This window comes from Polypterus senegalus, chromosome 3 (genome assembly GCF_016835505.1).
Source record: "Polypterus senegalus isolate Bchr_013 chromosome 3, ASM1683550v1, whole genome shotgun sequence".
In the NCBI taxonomy this organism is placed as follows: Eukaryota; Metazoa; Chordata; class Cladistia; order Polypteriformes; family Polypteridae; genus Polypterus; species Polypterus senegalus.
The window spans coordinates 68,671,603-68,691,145 of record NC_053156.1 but is presented as its reverse complement, the minus strand read 5'-3'; the positions used below and the strand labels follow the sequence as shown (position 1 = coordinate 68,691,145).

General features: G+C 37.5%; 1 protein-coding gene across 17 annotated transcripts in view; it reads right to left on the bottom strand.

The window, feature by feature from the left end:
- epb41l2 (erythrocyte membrane protein band 4.1 like 2) overlaps nt 1–19,543 on the bottom strand; it is a 336,181-nt gene that overhangs the window by 118,177 nt on the left and 198,461 nt on the right. For all 17 annotated transcript variants that reach the window (XM_039747445.1, XM_039747453.1, XM_039747452.1 and 14 more), the window contains one exon: nt 1,741–1,783. In XM_039747445.1, the coding sequence (XP_039603379.1) occupies nt 1,741–1,783 (43 nt within the window). The remainder of the gene's footprint in view (nt 1–1,740; nt 1,784–19,543) is intronic.

The following is a 19,543-nucleotide window of genomic DNA, read 5'->3' as shown; positions in this document are numbered from 1 at the left end:
CCCTCATGGCGTCCCGGCCGGGTCATGGCCCCTGGCATCCCTGACACTTGCTTTCCCACTAAGTATACAACACTACCACATATAACACTAAACAAGAATGTACTTAAATAAATAATTCCATTTTATTTAGAAGACACAAATCAGTTTACCTGATGGTTTCCTTACCCTATTTTCATAACAGTAAACTGTTGCCTCACTAATTTAGCTACAGATAATATTTCATTCTGAGTTGAAAGGTCCTTCATATGATGACCAAGGAAAAAGGAAGGAAGCTCCAGTTAAGCTGGACCAGCAAAGACAGATCGAGGGGTGCATACAGAAAAAGACTGCACCATGGAAGTGTAGCAATTTAAAATACTATGTGTCACCATGACTACCTACAAATTCAAGTGAGTCTGACTAGCTAATGCATTCAATGTGTAAACATTTCTACACTTTTGATGACATGTACCTTCTTTGGTCTTCTCTCCCAGAGCAGTTAGCACAGTTTCCTCTTCAGCTTCATTTACCGGGACGACCTTGTTTTGCTGAGTATTTCCCAAACATCTGATCACATTGCTAATATATACAACATTGCTTCTTCATGGGGACAGGGAAATGTGCAAAGTGCATTGTGATTAGCTGTTGTGGTGCCAATTTGACAAGCCTACTGCAGCGTGATAGGCCATAGGCATTGTCCATTTCAACTCATTGCATTTTAAAACTTAATATGGGTAAAACGAGTTTGATAATTTTTTATAGCCTACATTTATTATTGTTATCGTCAAGTTTTTTTTCCCCCTGATATTAAAAGTTGAAATTGTTTTATCACCCCACACTAGAACCACTATATTAGATGCATTCATTGACATCTTGGCATTAGAGTTTTCCACAGTGATTTGACAAATACTGTATGTCCAAACTAGCGGCATGTGGTCTTCAGGCCAAAAAACAACCCGAAGGCTCCCTAGCAGTTTTACTATATTGCTGAACTTGCAGAGGAGTCATCTAAGTGGGCCAGGACAGGTTGTATCTATCTGAGATGAACGTGTAGTCGAGTGCAGCTATGGCACAAATTGAGCGGGATAGGCTGGAACCTGTCTCAGGCAAACGTATGGTAGCTCATTGTGTGAATGTACAATGTGCATGTACCACAAAGCTGAGTTGCTTGGATTGAAGGAGAAGTGTGGTGCATGGAAGCATTGAAAAAATGTAAAAGTGCATGCATGTGCCATCTCACCATGTGCAAGTTACACTTGTATAAGCTTCTACATCTTCCGTGGTATTCACATCAACTCCCATGGCTGTGGTTCAGCATGAACAGAGAAGACTGCTCCAGGCACACACACACACGTCTTTCATAGTGAGAACTTAGGTTCAGGCAAGCACCGAAAAAATGCAGAAGTGCATGCATGCAGCATTTAGTGGTTGTGACTGTGTGTAAGCAGAGCAGACTGCTCCATAAACACACACACACAAGTCTTTTCTTTATATACTGTATGTCTAATGTGTTTTTTGTTAGGTCGGCTGTTTGTAGATTGTTGAAAAACATTGTTACTACTGTCCTTGCATTCTGTTTGTATCTATTTTTATTTCTAATGCTTTACAAAACATTACTTCTGATGTTATTATGGCAATACGGTATTCACTTTACTTAATCTTTCCATAAGATTAAAAATTCTCGAGACACACCTCTAAAACAGCTACATGTGATTGCAGAATAAGTATAGCAACAAAGCAATAAAAAGTATTTTTACTCACTTCGAATCTGTCTCTTGATTTCTTTTGCAGGATCCAGCCAGTTCTGAATAAAAAAAGAAAGAAAATTTTGAATATTTGACATGTTACATTTAAAGCATAAAGGGCTCTCAAGAAAATAATCTGTATATAATTTGTATAATGCATCATTATAAGGAAATCAACGATAATGACAGCAGGCATTTCTTACTCTTGTCCTCATTCTCACTGGGATTTCATTCATTTATATTCTGAATATTGAGCTGGAACTTATTTTATGAGCTGAATGGAGCTGGAGCTTATCCTGACAATGTCAGACAGAAAGCATGAATGACCAACCAGGCACAGAGCACCAACCAGCTGCTGGGCACAGTCATCCAAACTTTCATATTCATTCATACAGAGTCAATTTAGATTAGGTAATTATGTAACACTTGTCTTTGGGATGCTGGAGCAAAACCCTTGAAAAAAGTCATAGAGATTGATGTAAGCAATGACTATATACTGTATTCCTCAACTACAGTAAGATCTGAACTCTCCAGAAAATGAAATGTCACAATACTCAACACTGTGCAAATACGTTGCTACTACAGTGGGTATACAGTATTTTAGTTATGCTTGAACCTGCAGTAATTATAGAGCAGATTCTCAACCAATAGTAGTTAGATTCCCCATGATTCCCCAGTGTAAAAGTGTGCTTTAAAAATGACTGATGGATACATAGTAGAGTGCATGCATATTGTGGAATCTAAGTGTCTCCTGATTTTCTGTACCTTGTCACAAGTCTTGACTCCTTTAAGCTCCAAATTGGATTAAACAGTAAGAAACTGAAGCAACAACATATTTTATTGTGCATAGCTCAAACAATGATTGTGAGCAATAAAAAATGCAACACTGAAAAAATAAAGGACCATTCTGTGGTATAGGAACTGCCTACAAATAAGTACAGTACATAATCACGGTCTGAAAAGATGTTGCTAGAAGGGGTTGCTTGCTACTAAAAGGGGTGTATTTCCCACATAATTTCTGAATGTATCAAATACATTAAAATTATTAATGTTATGTATTTTAAATTGTAAGAAATATAAAACAGAATAACAATTTATATCCACTTCTGAGCCAGTGCACAACCTCACTAAAGCTGAACAAAAGAAAAACGCAAAGGAGGCAAAAAATTATCGGAATGGAAAATGGAAAAATTTTAAAGATGCAATACAACTCCCAAAACTGTCCTTTATTTTGGTGTATTAAGGACGTCTTCGGTCCAGCTACAGTTACTGTATAATTTCAACTTAAGAGGCTTACTTAGAGCATCATGTGAGGAGCAGCAAAAGCAAAAGTGTCTGATGGGTTGAAGTTTGAGAAGAAAAGCCTGAGTAAGTTTTACCAGATCCCAGAATGGTGTTGAAAAAACTGACTGTTGCACTTGTTTCTTTTTTTAGAATGATCTGAAGTAAAATATTTTCTTTTTGTAAAATTACTATAATAAAACATAAAATATATATAGCTTGAAAGTTTGAGTTTGAACTGTTTGAACACCACAGCATCACAAAATCAAAAATTACAATCATTCATTTAGTGCAGGAAATTAAACTTGTATATATATATATATATTTTTTATTTTTGTTTTTTTTAATTTCTGTTTGCCAATTAATTTTCACAGCAATTTTGTACATTATAGGGTTGTAAGAATGAGAATCTATTGTGCCAGCAGGAATAATCGCTGGTCACTTAAACACACACACAGGCATGTGCACATGCACGCACACACACTTGACCAGACTGAGACAATTACCTAAATGCTTGTCTTTGACAGCTGTATAACCCTAACCCTATATTTAATTGAAGAGTTAACCTTGATGCCTTTAGCAAGAAAGTAAAATTCCAAGTCATAATACTAATAAGCAGACTACCTTCGATCACCACTGTGTGTTATTATCCGTAACAGAGCAAATACTTTTTCATAATTGTTTGACAAAATAAACTGTAATTAAATACATTACCCTGCACTTGGAAAAGATATTCCAAAGAAAACAAAATTCTTTCTGGAAAAATGATTGCTGTTTCACTATTATATTTATAAGGACAGTTAAAACAGTCATCTAGGAAATAACATTATAGACGTAATTTAAATGATTAGCAAAATCATTTCATTAAGTAATGAGGCAAGTGTAGCAGAACTTTAGAAGCAAAGTGGAACAGCTGCATAAAAGCAGAGTATTAATCTTTTCCTCTTCCTACTAATATTAAATAGTATATAAGGCTCTGGAATGTTACAGATTAGAAAATTGACAGCCTACAAAAGAAAGAGACCCTGTGCCTAAGATTAGGACTGAGGGAATCTACTTACTTTGTTGGGGTGCTATAAATGCACAAAGTCACGGAGGGGAAAACACAATCATTCACAAAAAGTCCTCAAGACCCCACGTTCATATGTAATACACACATTCGTACAAGCTCAGAATGTTCCATAAAGATTTACATTAAGTCCAAATAAAAGACAAACAGTAAGCGAGAAACCATAAAAAAACCAAACACTACACACAAAATTAGACACTGTGAATGAAGGACAACTTTATGGAAATTCATCAAAATAAGTATAAATAGAAAAGACGTCAAGAAATGTGTTCATTATTTGTTAAAATTGCTGCTGACCTACTTTGTACAGGTTTGGACTATTGTCTCTGTAGCTGAGTGGCACACTTGAATGCCCGCCTCTTAAGTGCTACGCAAAACAATCTGCTCTCAGAAAAAGTACTCGCTCTCTGTGGCTATGAAACTGATAAGAAAAAATGAATGCGTATCTACACATATACAATACAGTATATAACAATAATAACTGAAATTGAAAAATATTCCATGCATGTGATGCAAGCTCATTTTCTCTTTAATAATTTCAATTTGGGCCGGGATTAATTAAATTCCTGAAGCTCTAATCCAAAAGGAAGCTTGACATAGTATATAATGCAGTCAGGTCAATGAAACGCTTTGCCTCTGTATAATGAATTATCCTTTGGCTCCAACATTCACCTTCAGAGACTCATTTATCTGGGGGATAAATTCCTTTCATGTTGTGAATGGGGAACAAATGAGGAAACTGTATTATGAAAGGAAGTAGGGCAGACATCAGTTGGTTAAATTTATATACAGAACTGTACTTTTTCTGCCTTTTAATCAAACTCAATGTCAGCTATGATTTCAAAAATTCTGATATGAACTGTTACTTCTTTTTATATCTACACATTCACTCAATTATCCATCCGCTGTGATGGGGAAGCACCCTCTGTGTGTCAAGCGTACAGTATCTCAAACAAAAATACCAATACAAAGTTTTTAAAAATACAACATATACAAAAGGAATGTATAAACAATAGGGAAACACAAAGTTCTATAGTAAAAGACCACGAAAAGAGCCAGAACAGCTCTTTCATTCACCTCCAAAAATGTCACTTCCAGATCTGGCTATAGAACATTCTTACCATTTTAGGTCCCTGTATAATTCAATGAACAGCACCAACCTGAAATGGTCTGCTCCCAAAGTAGGATATAAGTCAACCTCTGCAGTCTGTGTCTGGGGCAATCCCTAAGACCACTCTACTGCCCACCTTCCCCCCCAAAAGTCCTGTAGTTTAGGGGTCCATACCTCTGTTTTACAGCCTCAGGTTTACCTGCATCCCCAAGCCCCATACACAATTAAAGGGTTAGAATCCCTAAATTTGTCTAACGCTAACCATTTAAGAAAATTAAAAAAAAAAAAGTCATGGGCTGTATTGGCTGTATCTGTCCCACAGAGGTGCTAAATGCTACCACCTAAAAGATGTGTGGGAACTATCCTGGCCCTTGACCTATCAGCCTAACCTTTTCTTTAAATTGGTGACAATAGACACTCAATACGATTCTGGGGGCACTTCCATCTAGTGGGTATCTATCCATAATGTGGATACCCCTCCCAGCAGTACTATAGGCTGCAACAGCACTCTAGTTGCTGATAACACACAAAAGTTCTTCTTTTTAATATAAATGTATGGCACACTGCTCCTTGATGGCATCTACTCTAACAAGATAAAGATGGTCAGTAATAGACCTGGTACTATTTCCCATAAACTGTTCCTGCAAATTCATTTCTAGGTTGAAAAAATAAAAATCATTTGGGTTGTATGATAAGATAGGAACTCAATATGCACAGAGAAAATTCATATGAAAGCAAGACAATGTGCAAACTCAACAGAAACAGTGAACAGGCTAATGGGCTACCCAAATTCAGCTAATATTTTGGGAAAATGTATTAAAGTATCCTATTTGCTTGCTGTTCATTATTAAAAGACAAATATGGCTTCCTGTCTTTGTTGTGTAATTATAATAAATACTATTTCATTACAGATTATAGCTCTAGTGCATAGTTTAAAATTGGCAGACATGCAGTATGGCCAGTATTTGAAAAATATTCTGTTAAATGGAAACTTGAAATAAAAATAGCATTATTCCCAGTGAAAATTTCAGAATGACTTAAAGTATATCTTGGTGTTGGGCATGCACACCGTATTTTCAAGTACTTCAGTCACCTCATTTCTAATGCTGGAGTTGGTAATATGCCTGCAGCCTTCTACCTTCACTACTTTATGGATCTTGTGATCTGTTTGTTTGGATAGTCTTAAAACAAGAACTGATGTACACTGTCACAATGGACTAAGTTATGTTATGTAGAAGCTATATTGCCTCAGTTAGAATGGCAGTCGATGAAAAAAAGAAAAAAAAATGAAAATGAGATCAGGAGACTTAAAAGGGCAATACCTGTGGTAAAAGCTGTGGTGGCTCTGAGGCTAAGGATCTGCACTTGCATCCCGAAGGTTGCCGGATTGAATCCCCGTCACTGCCAAAAAAGATCCTACTCTGCTGGGCCCTTAACCTTCAATTACTCCAGGGCTACTGTACAATGTCTGACCCTACGCTCTGACCCCAAGGGGTATGCGAAAACGAACAAATTCCTAATACAAGAAATTGTATAAGGCGAAATAAAGAAGAAATAAAAAAAAATGTAAAAGATTTAAAGCCAGAAAGAACAAACAAATAAGAATACCAAAATGTGATACAAAAATTAAAACTTGAAGTCAAAAGCATTCAAACTTTTAATCTCCCTAAAGTGGTTTTTATACTAGTTAGCACTGCAGAAAATGTATGCTAACTGAATCCAAAATCTAAGAGTAGTGCACAACCCTCTTTATACTGATTATTTAATGAAATCTCATAGTGCTGCCTTTTATTATAAACTAGCAAAATACCCGCGCTTCTCAGCGGCAAAGTACTGCCTTAAAAGTTTTATTAAGAAGAAATTTAAATCTTTTTAAACTGAGGGAAAATATACCAATAATTATTTGTTAAGGATATGTATACCACATTGTGTGTTCGGCCCTCCGGTTGTAATATGACCAAGCTGTGCGCTGAGCTTACTCTTAAGCATGCAATGTACAGTTGGCCATGTGAACAGTAATCTTGTTTCAAATCTCACAGCTTGGATTGCTGCTGTCATAATCGGTATGAGTTTCATGGTTTGTTTCAATTACGACAGCATTTGTAGGACTTGTGTTGAAGAGACATTCAGTATCTGTCAAGCGCAGCAAGTATACAACCAGTTTCATCGATAACTTCACATCCAGCTTTTGAGAGTTTAAACATTCATAAACATCAAAGTGTCCACTACTGAAATCGTCACCTGTCAATCTAAGATGTTTAAGAGGCATTGGCGGTTGTCCAAAGGTGTAAAATATTTGGCCATTTCGGTACACTTGAAAGCGACAACTGAACAATTCAGAGGCAGCCATCAACTCACATGTAGATGCATAGGTGAAGGGCTTAAGCATTTCATTCTTATAGTGCTCCTGTGTAGTATAATTATCTCCTGTACCGTCATTAGTCCACACCTTGAACCTGTCCCAGTCATTCAATACATAAGACACAATGTTCCTCCGGATATCGAGAGTGAGCCTGATATGGCCGAGCAATATGTAACAAAGAGAATGGAAAAGGTGGGTGCCATCTCCGGGCATGGAAACCACTCAGTAAGTGACAGTTCTTTGATCGATGGTGATTACCTCGATAGACATGTTAATACGGGTACGGTTGGAATGATAAAGGAAATGGGTACCTGAACAATGTAAAGTAAGTCTAAAATACCTACACAATAACTATAATCGTAATAAATGAACAATAAAAAAGCGGAGAAGCCGTGGATTAAATAAAAAGGTTGTAGTTATCAGCAGGGAGACGTGAATCCCGTGGCGAAGCAAGGAAGGGAATTTAGAGACTGGAGCGACGGATGGCCTTATATAGGCAGGCAGCAAACAACATGGGAGACGTTTGGATGGGGGACCCAACACCGCCTCACACGGTGACCGAGCTGCAGGCTATGGACGTATATATGTACGTACGTACGATTCAGTTCGCGTTGGGAACCCGCGTATCAAATTTCTTGAAGATGGGCCCATAAGTAAAAAAGACCGTTGAAAAGTTCAATATGGCGGCCGATAGTGGCATCATACCACCGAAATAAGTATCAAATTTCAGCCTTCTACCTATACGGGAAGTTGGAGAATTAGTGACGTTTGGAAAATTCAATATGGCGGCCGACAGTGGCGTCATACCACAGAAATAAGTACATATATCGATTTTGGTTAGCGCAGGGAAGCCGCCTACCAAATTTCGTGAAGATGGGGCCATAAATAAGAAAGTTCAACATGGCAGACGTTGTCGACCGTTATGACCGTTACGTGTAGAATTTCGAAATGAAACCTGCTTAACTTTTGTAAGTAAGATGTAATGAATAAGCCTGCCAAATTCCAGCCTTCTACCTACACGGGAAGTTGAAAAATTAGTAACGTTTGGAAAATTCTATATGGCGGCCGACAGTGGCATCATACCACCGAAATAAGTACTTACATCGGTTTTGGTTAGCACAGGGAAGCCGCCTATCAAATTTCGTGAAGATGGGGCCATAAATAAGAAAGTTCAACATGGCGGAAGTTGTCGACCGTTATGACCGTTACGTGTAGAATTTCGAAATGAAACCTGCTTAACTTTTGTAAGTAAGATGTAATGAATAAGCCTGCCAAATTTGAGCCTTCTACCTACACAGGAAGTTGGAGAATTAGTGATGAGTCAGTTAGTGAGGGCTTTGCCTTTTATTAGTATAGATGTAATGGCCAGAGCAGCAAAACATACTTAAAATGGCTGTGATCACAACAACAAAAATGTGAAATGAAAATAGACAAAACAATAAAAATTCATCACAAATAAAAGAGCTATAAATTCCAAATAGGTACAAAAATTACATCTGTAATATTCTTAACTCTAAATCATTACAGGAACCTGCCAATGATAGATGATCTAATTTTATTTAATTTCACTAGAACTCAGCTTGGAACCAAACTAAATGCTGCACTCCAAAATGGCATATACAATCCACACCCACATGTACAACTGAGTATTCAGCTGCATGAAACAAAGCAAAACAAGGGAAAGGAGAGAATGGCAGAATTAAGTAAACAAGTAAAGCAGGAGCTCACATTAATCTTATACTTTATGCATTCATTCAGCACATATTACAGGGTGGATCATACAAAAATCATATTCTTTAAATCTCTGTTCAAAGGCTTGTTTAATAAAAGATAATTGTTCAAAGGGCTTTTAAAAGAAGGATTTTTTTAAACAAAGTTTGGAAGAGAACTCCATCGACAGAGTACCTCAATTTTGACTACAAAGAGAGGAGCTACTCTCATATTGACTTTGCAAAGCCCGAATAATGCATTGAAAATCAAAATGCACAAAAATAAGTTTATTATTAAACCAGAGTACATCAGTGAACAATCAACACAAGACCAAAACCACTCCCATTTAATTATGTCTATCTCTCTATCTTTCTCCTGCATGACCCCTCATCCTTTCACCAGGAAGCACCACTGGTAGAAGGGAGCCTTTAAATCACTACACCACAAGGTTGCTAGTTCACTTCCCACCTATGTCTCACTGTGTTACTCTAAACTAGTTATTTAAAGAATCTCTGCTCTTAACTAAGAAAATACCTATAAATATCTGTAACGTAGCCTAAAGATGTCAGCCAAATAAGAAACAATAATAATAAAAAAGCTCAACTGTCACATTCACTCTCAGCTGGGACATTAATGCCAGTTCCATCACTAAGAACTCTCAGCAGTGGTTGTACTTTTTATGCCAACTAAATAAATTAAAAATTTCTCAACCAATCCTAGTACAATTTTACAAAGCCATTCTGTTATTCTCACATTTTCTGTTGTTGTCTGGTTTGGTTCAGCAACAGCACACTCCAAAAATAAACTGCAGCATGTTGCGAGGTCTGCTGAGAAAATAGTTGGGTGTGCTGTATACATCTTGTGTCACTAACCATGTCAAAAAATCACCATGGACTCATCCCACCTAGCTCATCACTTGCTTCCAAAACTGCTCTCTAGTAAATTCTTCAGGCCAACTAGAACTAACACCTGAACAGTTTCTTTCCCACAGCCATAGCCCTCTCAAACCAGTAACTTAGCCTTAACTTAGTCTTCTTTGCATATTCATGTGTTCTGTTATATACTGTATGAAGGTGTGTGTGTATAATATATGTGCATGTACAGTATGTGTGCGCATGTACTTACACACTCACAGTTTCACTTTCACATTATCATTTGCACATCTCCTTTATAATGGTACTATTCTGCAGTATTGTGTATAGTTTTCTTTTTTGTAAAGTTACATACAAATAACATAAGTAGCATAACATTGTGTTATATTATAAGAAGCTCCAAATCTGCCAAGTCAAATTCCTGTACATTAATGGTGAATAAAAGTGATTCTGAATCTGAAATTTGTACATTAACTACTTATTTTCTTTTGATAATCATTGTTTAACATAACGTGAATTTCATTGATTATTTTAGGTTTATATTTTTTCATGTCTTTCTTTTTTTCCCAATAAAACAGTTATTTTATTGTTGACTTCCACAGTCTCCTATCTGTGACTACATTTTCATTTCCCTTCTATTTAAGTGGTCATATTGTATATAACTAACGGAATCTAAATAAAATTAAATTGTATGGAAGTATTTTCATATTTGGTTCTTATTATTTTAAATCAAAGTAATGTATGCTGCTGAAATCTTATATTTCTGGGTGGCCTTTTACAAGAATGTAAAGTATTTTCTCTCTGGGTGTGTTCCACACTTGTATACAGCACAGCCACTTCATTAGAGTGTTGGTTTAGTTACTTCCAACAAAAACAATTGATTTTTATGTAGCAGAAAAATAACTAATACAGTATACAGCCACTAAAAGTCATGCTCTGCTGCTATCAGCAAGAAATGAAATAGTTAAATGCTAATGGGTGTCTAGATAGATAGATAGATAGATAGATGTAAGAGATGGCTGGCAGCTCAACCTGGCCAGGATACCCCTGAGATGAAAGGATGGGAGAAGGCAGCCTTTTTAGGACAATGTCTCCCGCAAGACGGTAGATGGCAGCTTCCCTGGACTGCAGTGGTGCCCCAGATTCCCACAGGGCACTATGGGACATGGAGTTTGGCAACACAGCCCTGCTGGGTACTGTTGGTGCCGCCAGGGGACGCTGTGGGAAACAAACTTCTCACCTAGCCTGGAAGTACTAGTGGATCATTAGGACGGAAACCCTGAAGTACTTCTGGGCTGATCAAAAACTTAAATTCTTCGTCTGACCCAGAAAAGCTGGCAGGTCACATAGATGCAAGAGCAGAAGCACTTTTGGGTCAAGGACTATATAAAGGACTGTTAAAAACCCAGCAGGACTGCCAGAGTCGGGTGGAGGTGGACAAAGCTTGCTGGGAGGTGTGGAGGAGAAAGACAAAGAGAATACTGAGATTATTGTGGTGCTATTTAATTGTTATTGTGGCTGTGGTGCTTGGAGGGCACTGTTTAAGAAGAAAAAAGAATTAAAATATCTTCTTGGTGCTTTTACCTTCTGTCCTGCGTGTCTGTCTGTTGAGTTTAAGGGGCAACAGTGACCACTAGCGTCCACAATGAATAGATTGATAGATAGATAGATAGATAGATAGATAGATAGATAGATAGATAGATAGATAGATAGATAGATAGATAGATAGACAGACAGACCATGGTCTGAACACACATCAGAATGGCTAAAAAGTAAGAAAATTAAACAAGAATGGCTAAGAGTAAAAAAAAAAAAAATCAAAAAGAAAGAAATCTTCAAACTTAACAGAAAGAGGATGTGTAGCATTGTTCATAAAGGCACTTTTTAAAATTATCTCCTTTGTTACTACCTCAAGGATATCCAGACTGTCTCCAATAACTGAGCTTGCCCTTTAAATTAGCTTGTTGATTCAGTGGACTTCTCTTGAAGTGACGTAACCAGCCCAGCACACCACATCATATAAAACTACACTGACCATCATAGAGTTATAGAAGATGTGAAGGATGTCACTACCCACATTCAAGGAATGCAGTCTCCTGAGAAAAAAAGATCCTGCTCTGCCCTTTTTTATACAGTTCTTTTGTGTTACCAGACCAGTCCAACCTATCATTGATGTGGTCCCCCCAAATATTTGTAAAAGTGTAACACTTCTACACTCATTCCCTGAATAGTGACCAGACATAGAGGCTCTTTGAGTGGTAAAGGTCAATAACCAGTTCCATGGTTTTGTTGATGTTAAGATGCAGATAATTCTTTCTGTACCAGGAAACAAAGTTTTCCACCTGACTCCTATACTCTGTCTCATCCCCTTTACCTGATGGAGTACCAGTACCTGATGGGGTAACAATTTCTATTTTGGCTGTTCTGTATGGTCTATTGGCAGAAGCCTAACATCATTCAATGCTTTATTATTCTATGTGTCATTCTAGAACACTGACTGAGTACTGAGTAACTGCTAGGTGGTTAGTCTAGTGATTCTAGTAGTAAACAGTCTGGCTAGCAGTTTTATTCTTCCCATTCAGCTACAATTCCTGTTCTGCTGGGGTGGAAAAGGCAGAGGAAGTAATCTAACCCATATTGAGAGACTGACATTCAAAAAACAAAAATCAAGTTCAAAATAGCAAGCAGGGGTTGTTAGGTCAAAACTAGCAAAGGTAACAAAGCCTAAAATGCAATTCCAAAATGAAGTTGAAAAAAACATGCAAACACATTCTAAGCTGTAAGTTAAAAAACACACGCCATCACTACAAACAAGTCTTTTTGTTTGTTAACCATCCAGGAAGTGTGCGGCAATGACCTTTATATTGTCACAATGGTGATGTCACATGCCATGACTTCCGCTTGTCTCATGCTAGCAACGGTACACAATATCTAACAAACTTTTCAGCACCATTTGAAAAAGTAAGTTGGCAGTGTGTCACAGCTTCAAATAATTACAACTTTATTACATTGATTTTAAATTGACAAATCTCTATGGGGAAGAAAAATCAAAGAAAATGTGCAAAGCAGAAAGCAAATTAAAAAGTGTACAAAATCATAACTGTCATAGAAAACCTCATACAGAAAGAAGAATGTGGAATGATGAATTCATTAGTAGACTATAGTGTTGTATTTAAGAAGCACAATATGAAGTGATTGTGAGAGAGTTCTGCTGGTTTATCTCAATAGTTTTTCACTCTACAGTCATCATTCTACTACTTCAGAAATCTCTGCAAGGAAACACCACCTACAGCAGAATTGGAGCTACCACTATCACATGTCCACACATAACTATAAGCCTCTTCCGCATTTAACTGATGCATTTTATCATATTGGGCGGCACGGTGGCGCAATGGTAGCGCTGCTGCCTCGCAGTTAGGAGACCCGGGTTCGCTTCCCGGGTCCTCCCTGCGTGGAGTTTGCATGTTCTCCCGTGTCTGCGTGGGTTTCCTCCGGGCGCTCCGGTTTCCTCCCACAATCCAAAGGCATGCAGGTTAGGTGGATTGGCGATTCTAAATTGGCCCTAGTGTGTGATTGGTGTGTGGGTGTGTTTGTGTGTGTCCTGCGGTGGGTTGGCACCCTGCCCAGGATTGGTTCCTGCCTTGTGCCCTGTGTCGGCTGGGATTGGCTCCAGCAGACCCCCGTGACCCTGAATTCGGATTCAGCGGGTTAGAAAATGGATGGATGGATTTTATCATATTGCCTGGTCCCCTTTCCAAATAAGAAGCAAGTACTAATCACAGTTACTGATGTGTCATGACTTGTCATAGTCATCTGTAGAGTAATGTAAAAAGGTGTTTACTAGGTCATTTTCCTGACGTCTTTGAAGTTATTTATTAACATTTATTGTGCCAATGTCACTATGTCACATTCTGCATTTTATACTAACTCAAGAGTGCCTAGAATTTGCCTTTCACACCCAATAGCTGAGCAAAGCATCTGCTTTACATAGAGAAGTCTTTGATCAATAATGAATAGGAATGATGCAAAAATAAAATTTGATGTGGTTGGCTCTGAGGGTTAAAGATTTGTGGCATTCAGTTTTGAGGAGGCACCAACCAAGGTAGTAAAAGTTTCACAGAGGACCCGTGCCCAGATGTGTGTACAATCAGGCTTTTTAAAACTTGTCAGAGGAAAAACAGAAACAAAAAAGAATTCTGAAAGCTCCATGAATGTTACAATAGCACTTAACCCCTATATGAGTCAACATGATATATATATATATATATATATATATATATATATATATATATATATATATATATATATACAACAATACCGTGATAAGGTGAATGACTCATGTGAGAGAATAGTTAAGAGGTAACCATAATTTAATATTTTGATTTGCAGTGCACATTGAAATATACAAGCATTTGTTTTAAAATGTCATGAAGTGGTCAACTAAACAAACAGGATGGTTCAAATAATTGGCTAATGTAATGTTCTTTCATGCACCTAGTAAGACTTGCTACTTGACATGTGTGCAGTTTTCACAAAAGGATAAGAGCTGAATCTCAAGAGATATTAAGAGTTTTATTTTAGACTGGTTGTGCTCAATGCTAAAGCACTTCATGTCTTTTAACCAATCAAAGTATGATATGTAAGAATTAATTCAGCATAGTTACTCAAATTTATGTGTTATAAAATAGATCTATGTCCTTATTTCTCTGATCATTTTGACCATGCTGTAACACACTGCTGTGATAGATGTACCCTCTTCAGCCTGATGTTGCAAGCGTAAAATGAAACTGATGGACAAACTTTCTCTGGGCAGATTAGTGACTCGAAAAGGTTTTATTAAGCAGAATATATTTCTTTCTTTAATTAATATGTTTGATTGCTACCACAACTGGTTAAGGCAGGGGTCCTCAATCACGTTCCTGGAGAGCCGCAGTGGCTGCAGGTTTTTGCTCCAACCCAGTTGCTTAATAAAAAGCACTTATTGCTAAAGTAACACTTCTGCTTCACTTTAGTGATTTTGAGCCCTTATTGCTTAACATTGTCTTAAACAGCTATTTTAATTGCTCCTTATTATCAATAACATGCAAATGACAAGAGAGAGCAGCATTTCTCCATTTAGCTTATTTACATTTGCACCTGTGTGTATTTATCTGCACTATTGGGTTTAATTAAATACTTGGAAGAAAAATGAAGAGAAAAAAGTGAAGGACTGAGAATTACTCGTCCATTTTAGCCTTCAAATCATTTGCATGATAGAAAGGGAAAGAAAATCTAGGATATGAGAATGACCTGACATAGCAGAGTTAATTTAATTTCATAGCTTGTTAGTGCTTTATTGGCAAGAATTGCTTTCTAATTAAGCAACCAGGTCAGAACAAAAACCTGCAGCCACTGCGGCTCTCCAGGACTGGGATTGAGGACCCCTGGGTTAAGGCAAAACATGGCTTCTTAAAAATCACAGTTTACATGCACAAGTACACTTCTAGGGTGTTCCTGTGGAAAAAACTTCCAATTTTATTAAACTGCTCAAAAAAGAGTTAAACGTTATCATTAGCAAGCATGAAGCTGGTGGTCATTTTCTTGTATTTTTATAAATATGTTTAGTCCTTCATGCTCTGTTAAGTAAATAACATCCATACACTAATTACATCCTCAAACTCAGCTACAAAAGTGATATGAACACTAGCTGCTGCAACACCCAATCACACTCTTTGAACATATCTATAGCAAACAGCTGGGTTAAAACCAGACTGTCATTTTAATAATATGCTTCTATTACTGGATTGCACGCAGCACACTCTTTTCTGCTTGGCTGTACAACTGGCATACCACTACATTTACTTCTTGCCTTATAGCCAATGCAGCTGGGATAAAAACAACCTAGGTATTTTTATTTTTCATTCAGTAAAATGATTATTATGATAGGTTACTTGTTACTTTAGTAATCAGACCATGTAACACATGTACTTTTAACCCATTACCCAACAATTCTCCTGAGATTTTGTTGCTGAGCTTAGCACTATACGTTTAGCTCATCAACTAAAACGTAGCAATTTCTGAAATATTGAGCTAGATTATTTCAAACAGGAGAACGAATAATACGTTCGCCTTAGCCTGAGTAATTTGCCACAGTTTATCTTCTGGACTCTTCTGCCTGTGCCTGCTGAAAAGTGTGTAATAGACATGTGTAGACTGTAAAATCCTTAACTATAGGTTTACATGGCCAAATAACTGGGTTACTTGCGTGTGTTAACCTGGTTTCTCCGGGATTAATAACCAGGTTTCTCTGGCTGGAGTAAGGGTTTACAAATCAAGGACCCTGAATAACCAATTATTTTTATAGCAATTTATGGGTTAGGAGCTAATTTCATTAGCTGGGAAAGAAAATTGATCAGGCAGTCAAAAACAAAGGGTAGCAAATGATAAGTAAAAAATATTGCCTCACTACCAGCAACACTATTCAGTCCAACAGGCCTAGGCAAGGGAACAAGTAAACATAAGTGGGGATGCCTACTATACAAAGAACATATTCAATGTTTAAGTCTGGGAATTGTAATGAATTTATCATTTCTTACTAAAAAGAAAATGGTCCTACCATTTCAAGAGCATTTTTCCACTAGACAGTGCATATTTACATCATTTGTAATGTCTGTTCCGGGGATGTCAGTTCAGTTACAATACACAAGAAACACATTCATGTACAAATCGAATTAATACTAATGAAAACACTTTGTTGTGGCCAGAAAAGCTAAAATAGATTTGAAATGCAGCTAATGTTATTGTCTAAGGCCTTAGACTTACCAAGTGCCTATAACTATAATTCAATCAAACTCTACTGCAAGCATCAGTGTGTTAAATGTGTTGATGTGGGCACAGTCTTTCTGTAACTGTACAAAGCCAAGACATTATTACCCTATTATTATGTTTTCATAACATTGTAATTTGTTATCTCTTGTGTTTTGTTTTTAATAGTCTGCAGCATGCTGTACTTATACATAAAAATGTATTTTGTAATTGGCAAATCAAATTATTTAGCTTTTGTTTGCTGAACCTTACTTAATGATTGTCAACATTACTGTGTACAGTTTGTACTGTTTTTCAACATGAGACATTACTTTATATTTTGACATTCGTAATGATGATGTTTGTGACCACTCATAGTATTTCTCATCGCTTTTTATGATTTTTTTTAATATACTGTATATTTGTGTTTGATTTTAGCAATATTTAAATCATGTGCAGCATGCTGAGCTTAAAAATACAAATTGAATTTTATTGGAGTAAACTGAAATTATTTACCTTTTCCTGTGTCACCTTATTTAATTATTGTTGCATTTTTTAACATGATAAAATTATTTTAATAATATTGAAATTCACTTGAGTAGTAGTAGTTTATTTATATAGACAAAAGGTCACAGAGCGCTGAACAGTAAATACAGTACAAATGCAACAGTTAAAACAAAACATAAACAAAAGCAATAAAAACAATAAATAAACAAACCGGAACTATTCAGCACTGATTAAAAGCTTGTTTAAAAATAAATGTTTTTAGTTGTTTTTTAAAAGAATTAACAGACTCGACTCCACGCAGACCACAAGGCAGCCTATTCCATAGTCTTGGTGCCACAGACTGAAAGGCATGATTCCCACAGGTTTATAGCCGAGTGCGTGGGACAACAAGAAGGCCTTGTTGCCCAGATCTCAGAGTCCAACAAGCTGTATGGCATTGGAGCAGGCTGGTTAGGTACTCAGGAGCTTGTCCATGCAAAGCTCTGAAAGTAAGTACCAAAACTTTAAAATGAATTCTATAAAACACTGGGAGCCAGTGCAGTGTGTGCAAATTGGGGTTGTGATATGATAACTCCGGCTAGCACAAGTTAGGAGTCTGGCAGCTGCATTATGAATTAACTGAAGAAGTGAAAGAGAGGACTTGCTCAAACCTTTAAAAACAGCATTACAGTAACTAAGCCGTGAGGAAATAACAGAATGAACAAGCATCTTCAATTCTGATTCTGAAACAGCATTTCTTAGTTTTGAGAGATTTCTTAAATGAAAGAAACACGAGCGGCTGACTGACCTTACATATTCATCAAGTGTCAGGGACTGGTCAACAATAAATAATAGAATACTCTCTACCCCTGCAACTGGCACTGAAACACTTTGTTTGGAAAGTTTGGAAGCTTACCACTTAAGCCACTTTTTCAAAAGAATTTCAGTGTGTATTTACAAAGTACTGGGTTGTTGCATCATTAAACCTTTAAATAGAATTAACACAATTCTTATGGTTTTTACTCATTCAATTGGCAATTTCTCAGAAGAAGAAAAAAAATTGAACAATATTCACATGGACATCCTCTAGACTCTACAATAGCCAAGTGTAAGTATATAATTCAATAAATCAATGTTCTATACAAGGCTAGTTCAAGCCTTATAATCATGGTTTCCTGAATAAGCTCTAACTCTAAATGGCCCTGCATGAGATACTTAATGGAATAATGGATTACTACGCTGCATAATTATGTATTGATGTGTGAACACTTCCTGAAAGACACAGTTGTCCAAATGGGGTGGGTTTGAGGATACGACTTTGAGTGAATGAAAAGATGGAACTCTGGAGAGAGCAACATACAATTGTCCGTGAATGAAAACTGGTTTTGGCAGATACAGGTACATCTTTTTGAAAGTTTGGCCCTGTGCCTTATTAATTGTTATTGCAAAGGCCAATCTAACAGGAAATTGTCTGCATGTAAAAGTAAAAGGCAAATTTGAATCTGATGGGGTCAGGGAAATCCAGGAAATAAGGACAGTTTGTCAGGTAGCAGCTGCGACAGTTTTACACTCCAGTACATTGCGGTGAATGCTGGTAACAGTCAGGCGGGCGGGCAGGCGGGCAAGCCAACAAAAACACTATGCTCTTAGTATGGTGTGAATCAGGTCTTTGTAGACAAAGGTTTTCCCTGTTCCTGCAGGACCATCTAAGAATAAGCATGTTTGTCGCAGATGGGAATCACTGTATGCAGCGTGTAAAATGGTTTGCGAGGCTGGACGCGGGAGGAGGGTTAGACTTGGCGGGCGGGGCTCTGTCGTGCGTATCCCATGATGCGGGAGGAGGGTTAGACCAGCGGGGCTCTGTTGTGTGTATCTCTATCCCATGGTCTCTGTCTTGCATGCCATGGTCGACTTAGTATATAGAAAAGCAGCCGAAACCGAAAAGAACAATGAAAATTCAACGTGGCTCAGAGGTGCATGTGGACTGTAGCAGAGACGTAAGCGACTGAGGCTGTGTTTGGTGAGCTGTTGCGTGCGGGTAAATGAGCAGGCAGTGTGCATGCCTCGAGAGCGAGGGTGGACGCGGGAGGAGGGTTAGACATGGCAGGCGGGGCTCTGTCGTGTGTATCCCATGACGCGGGAGGA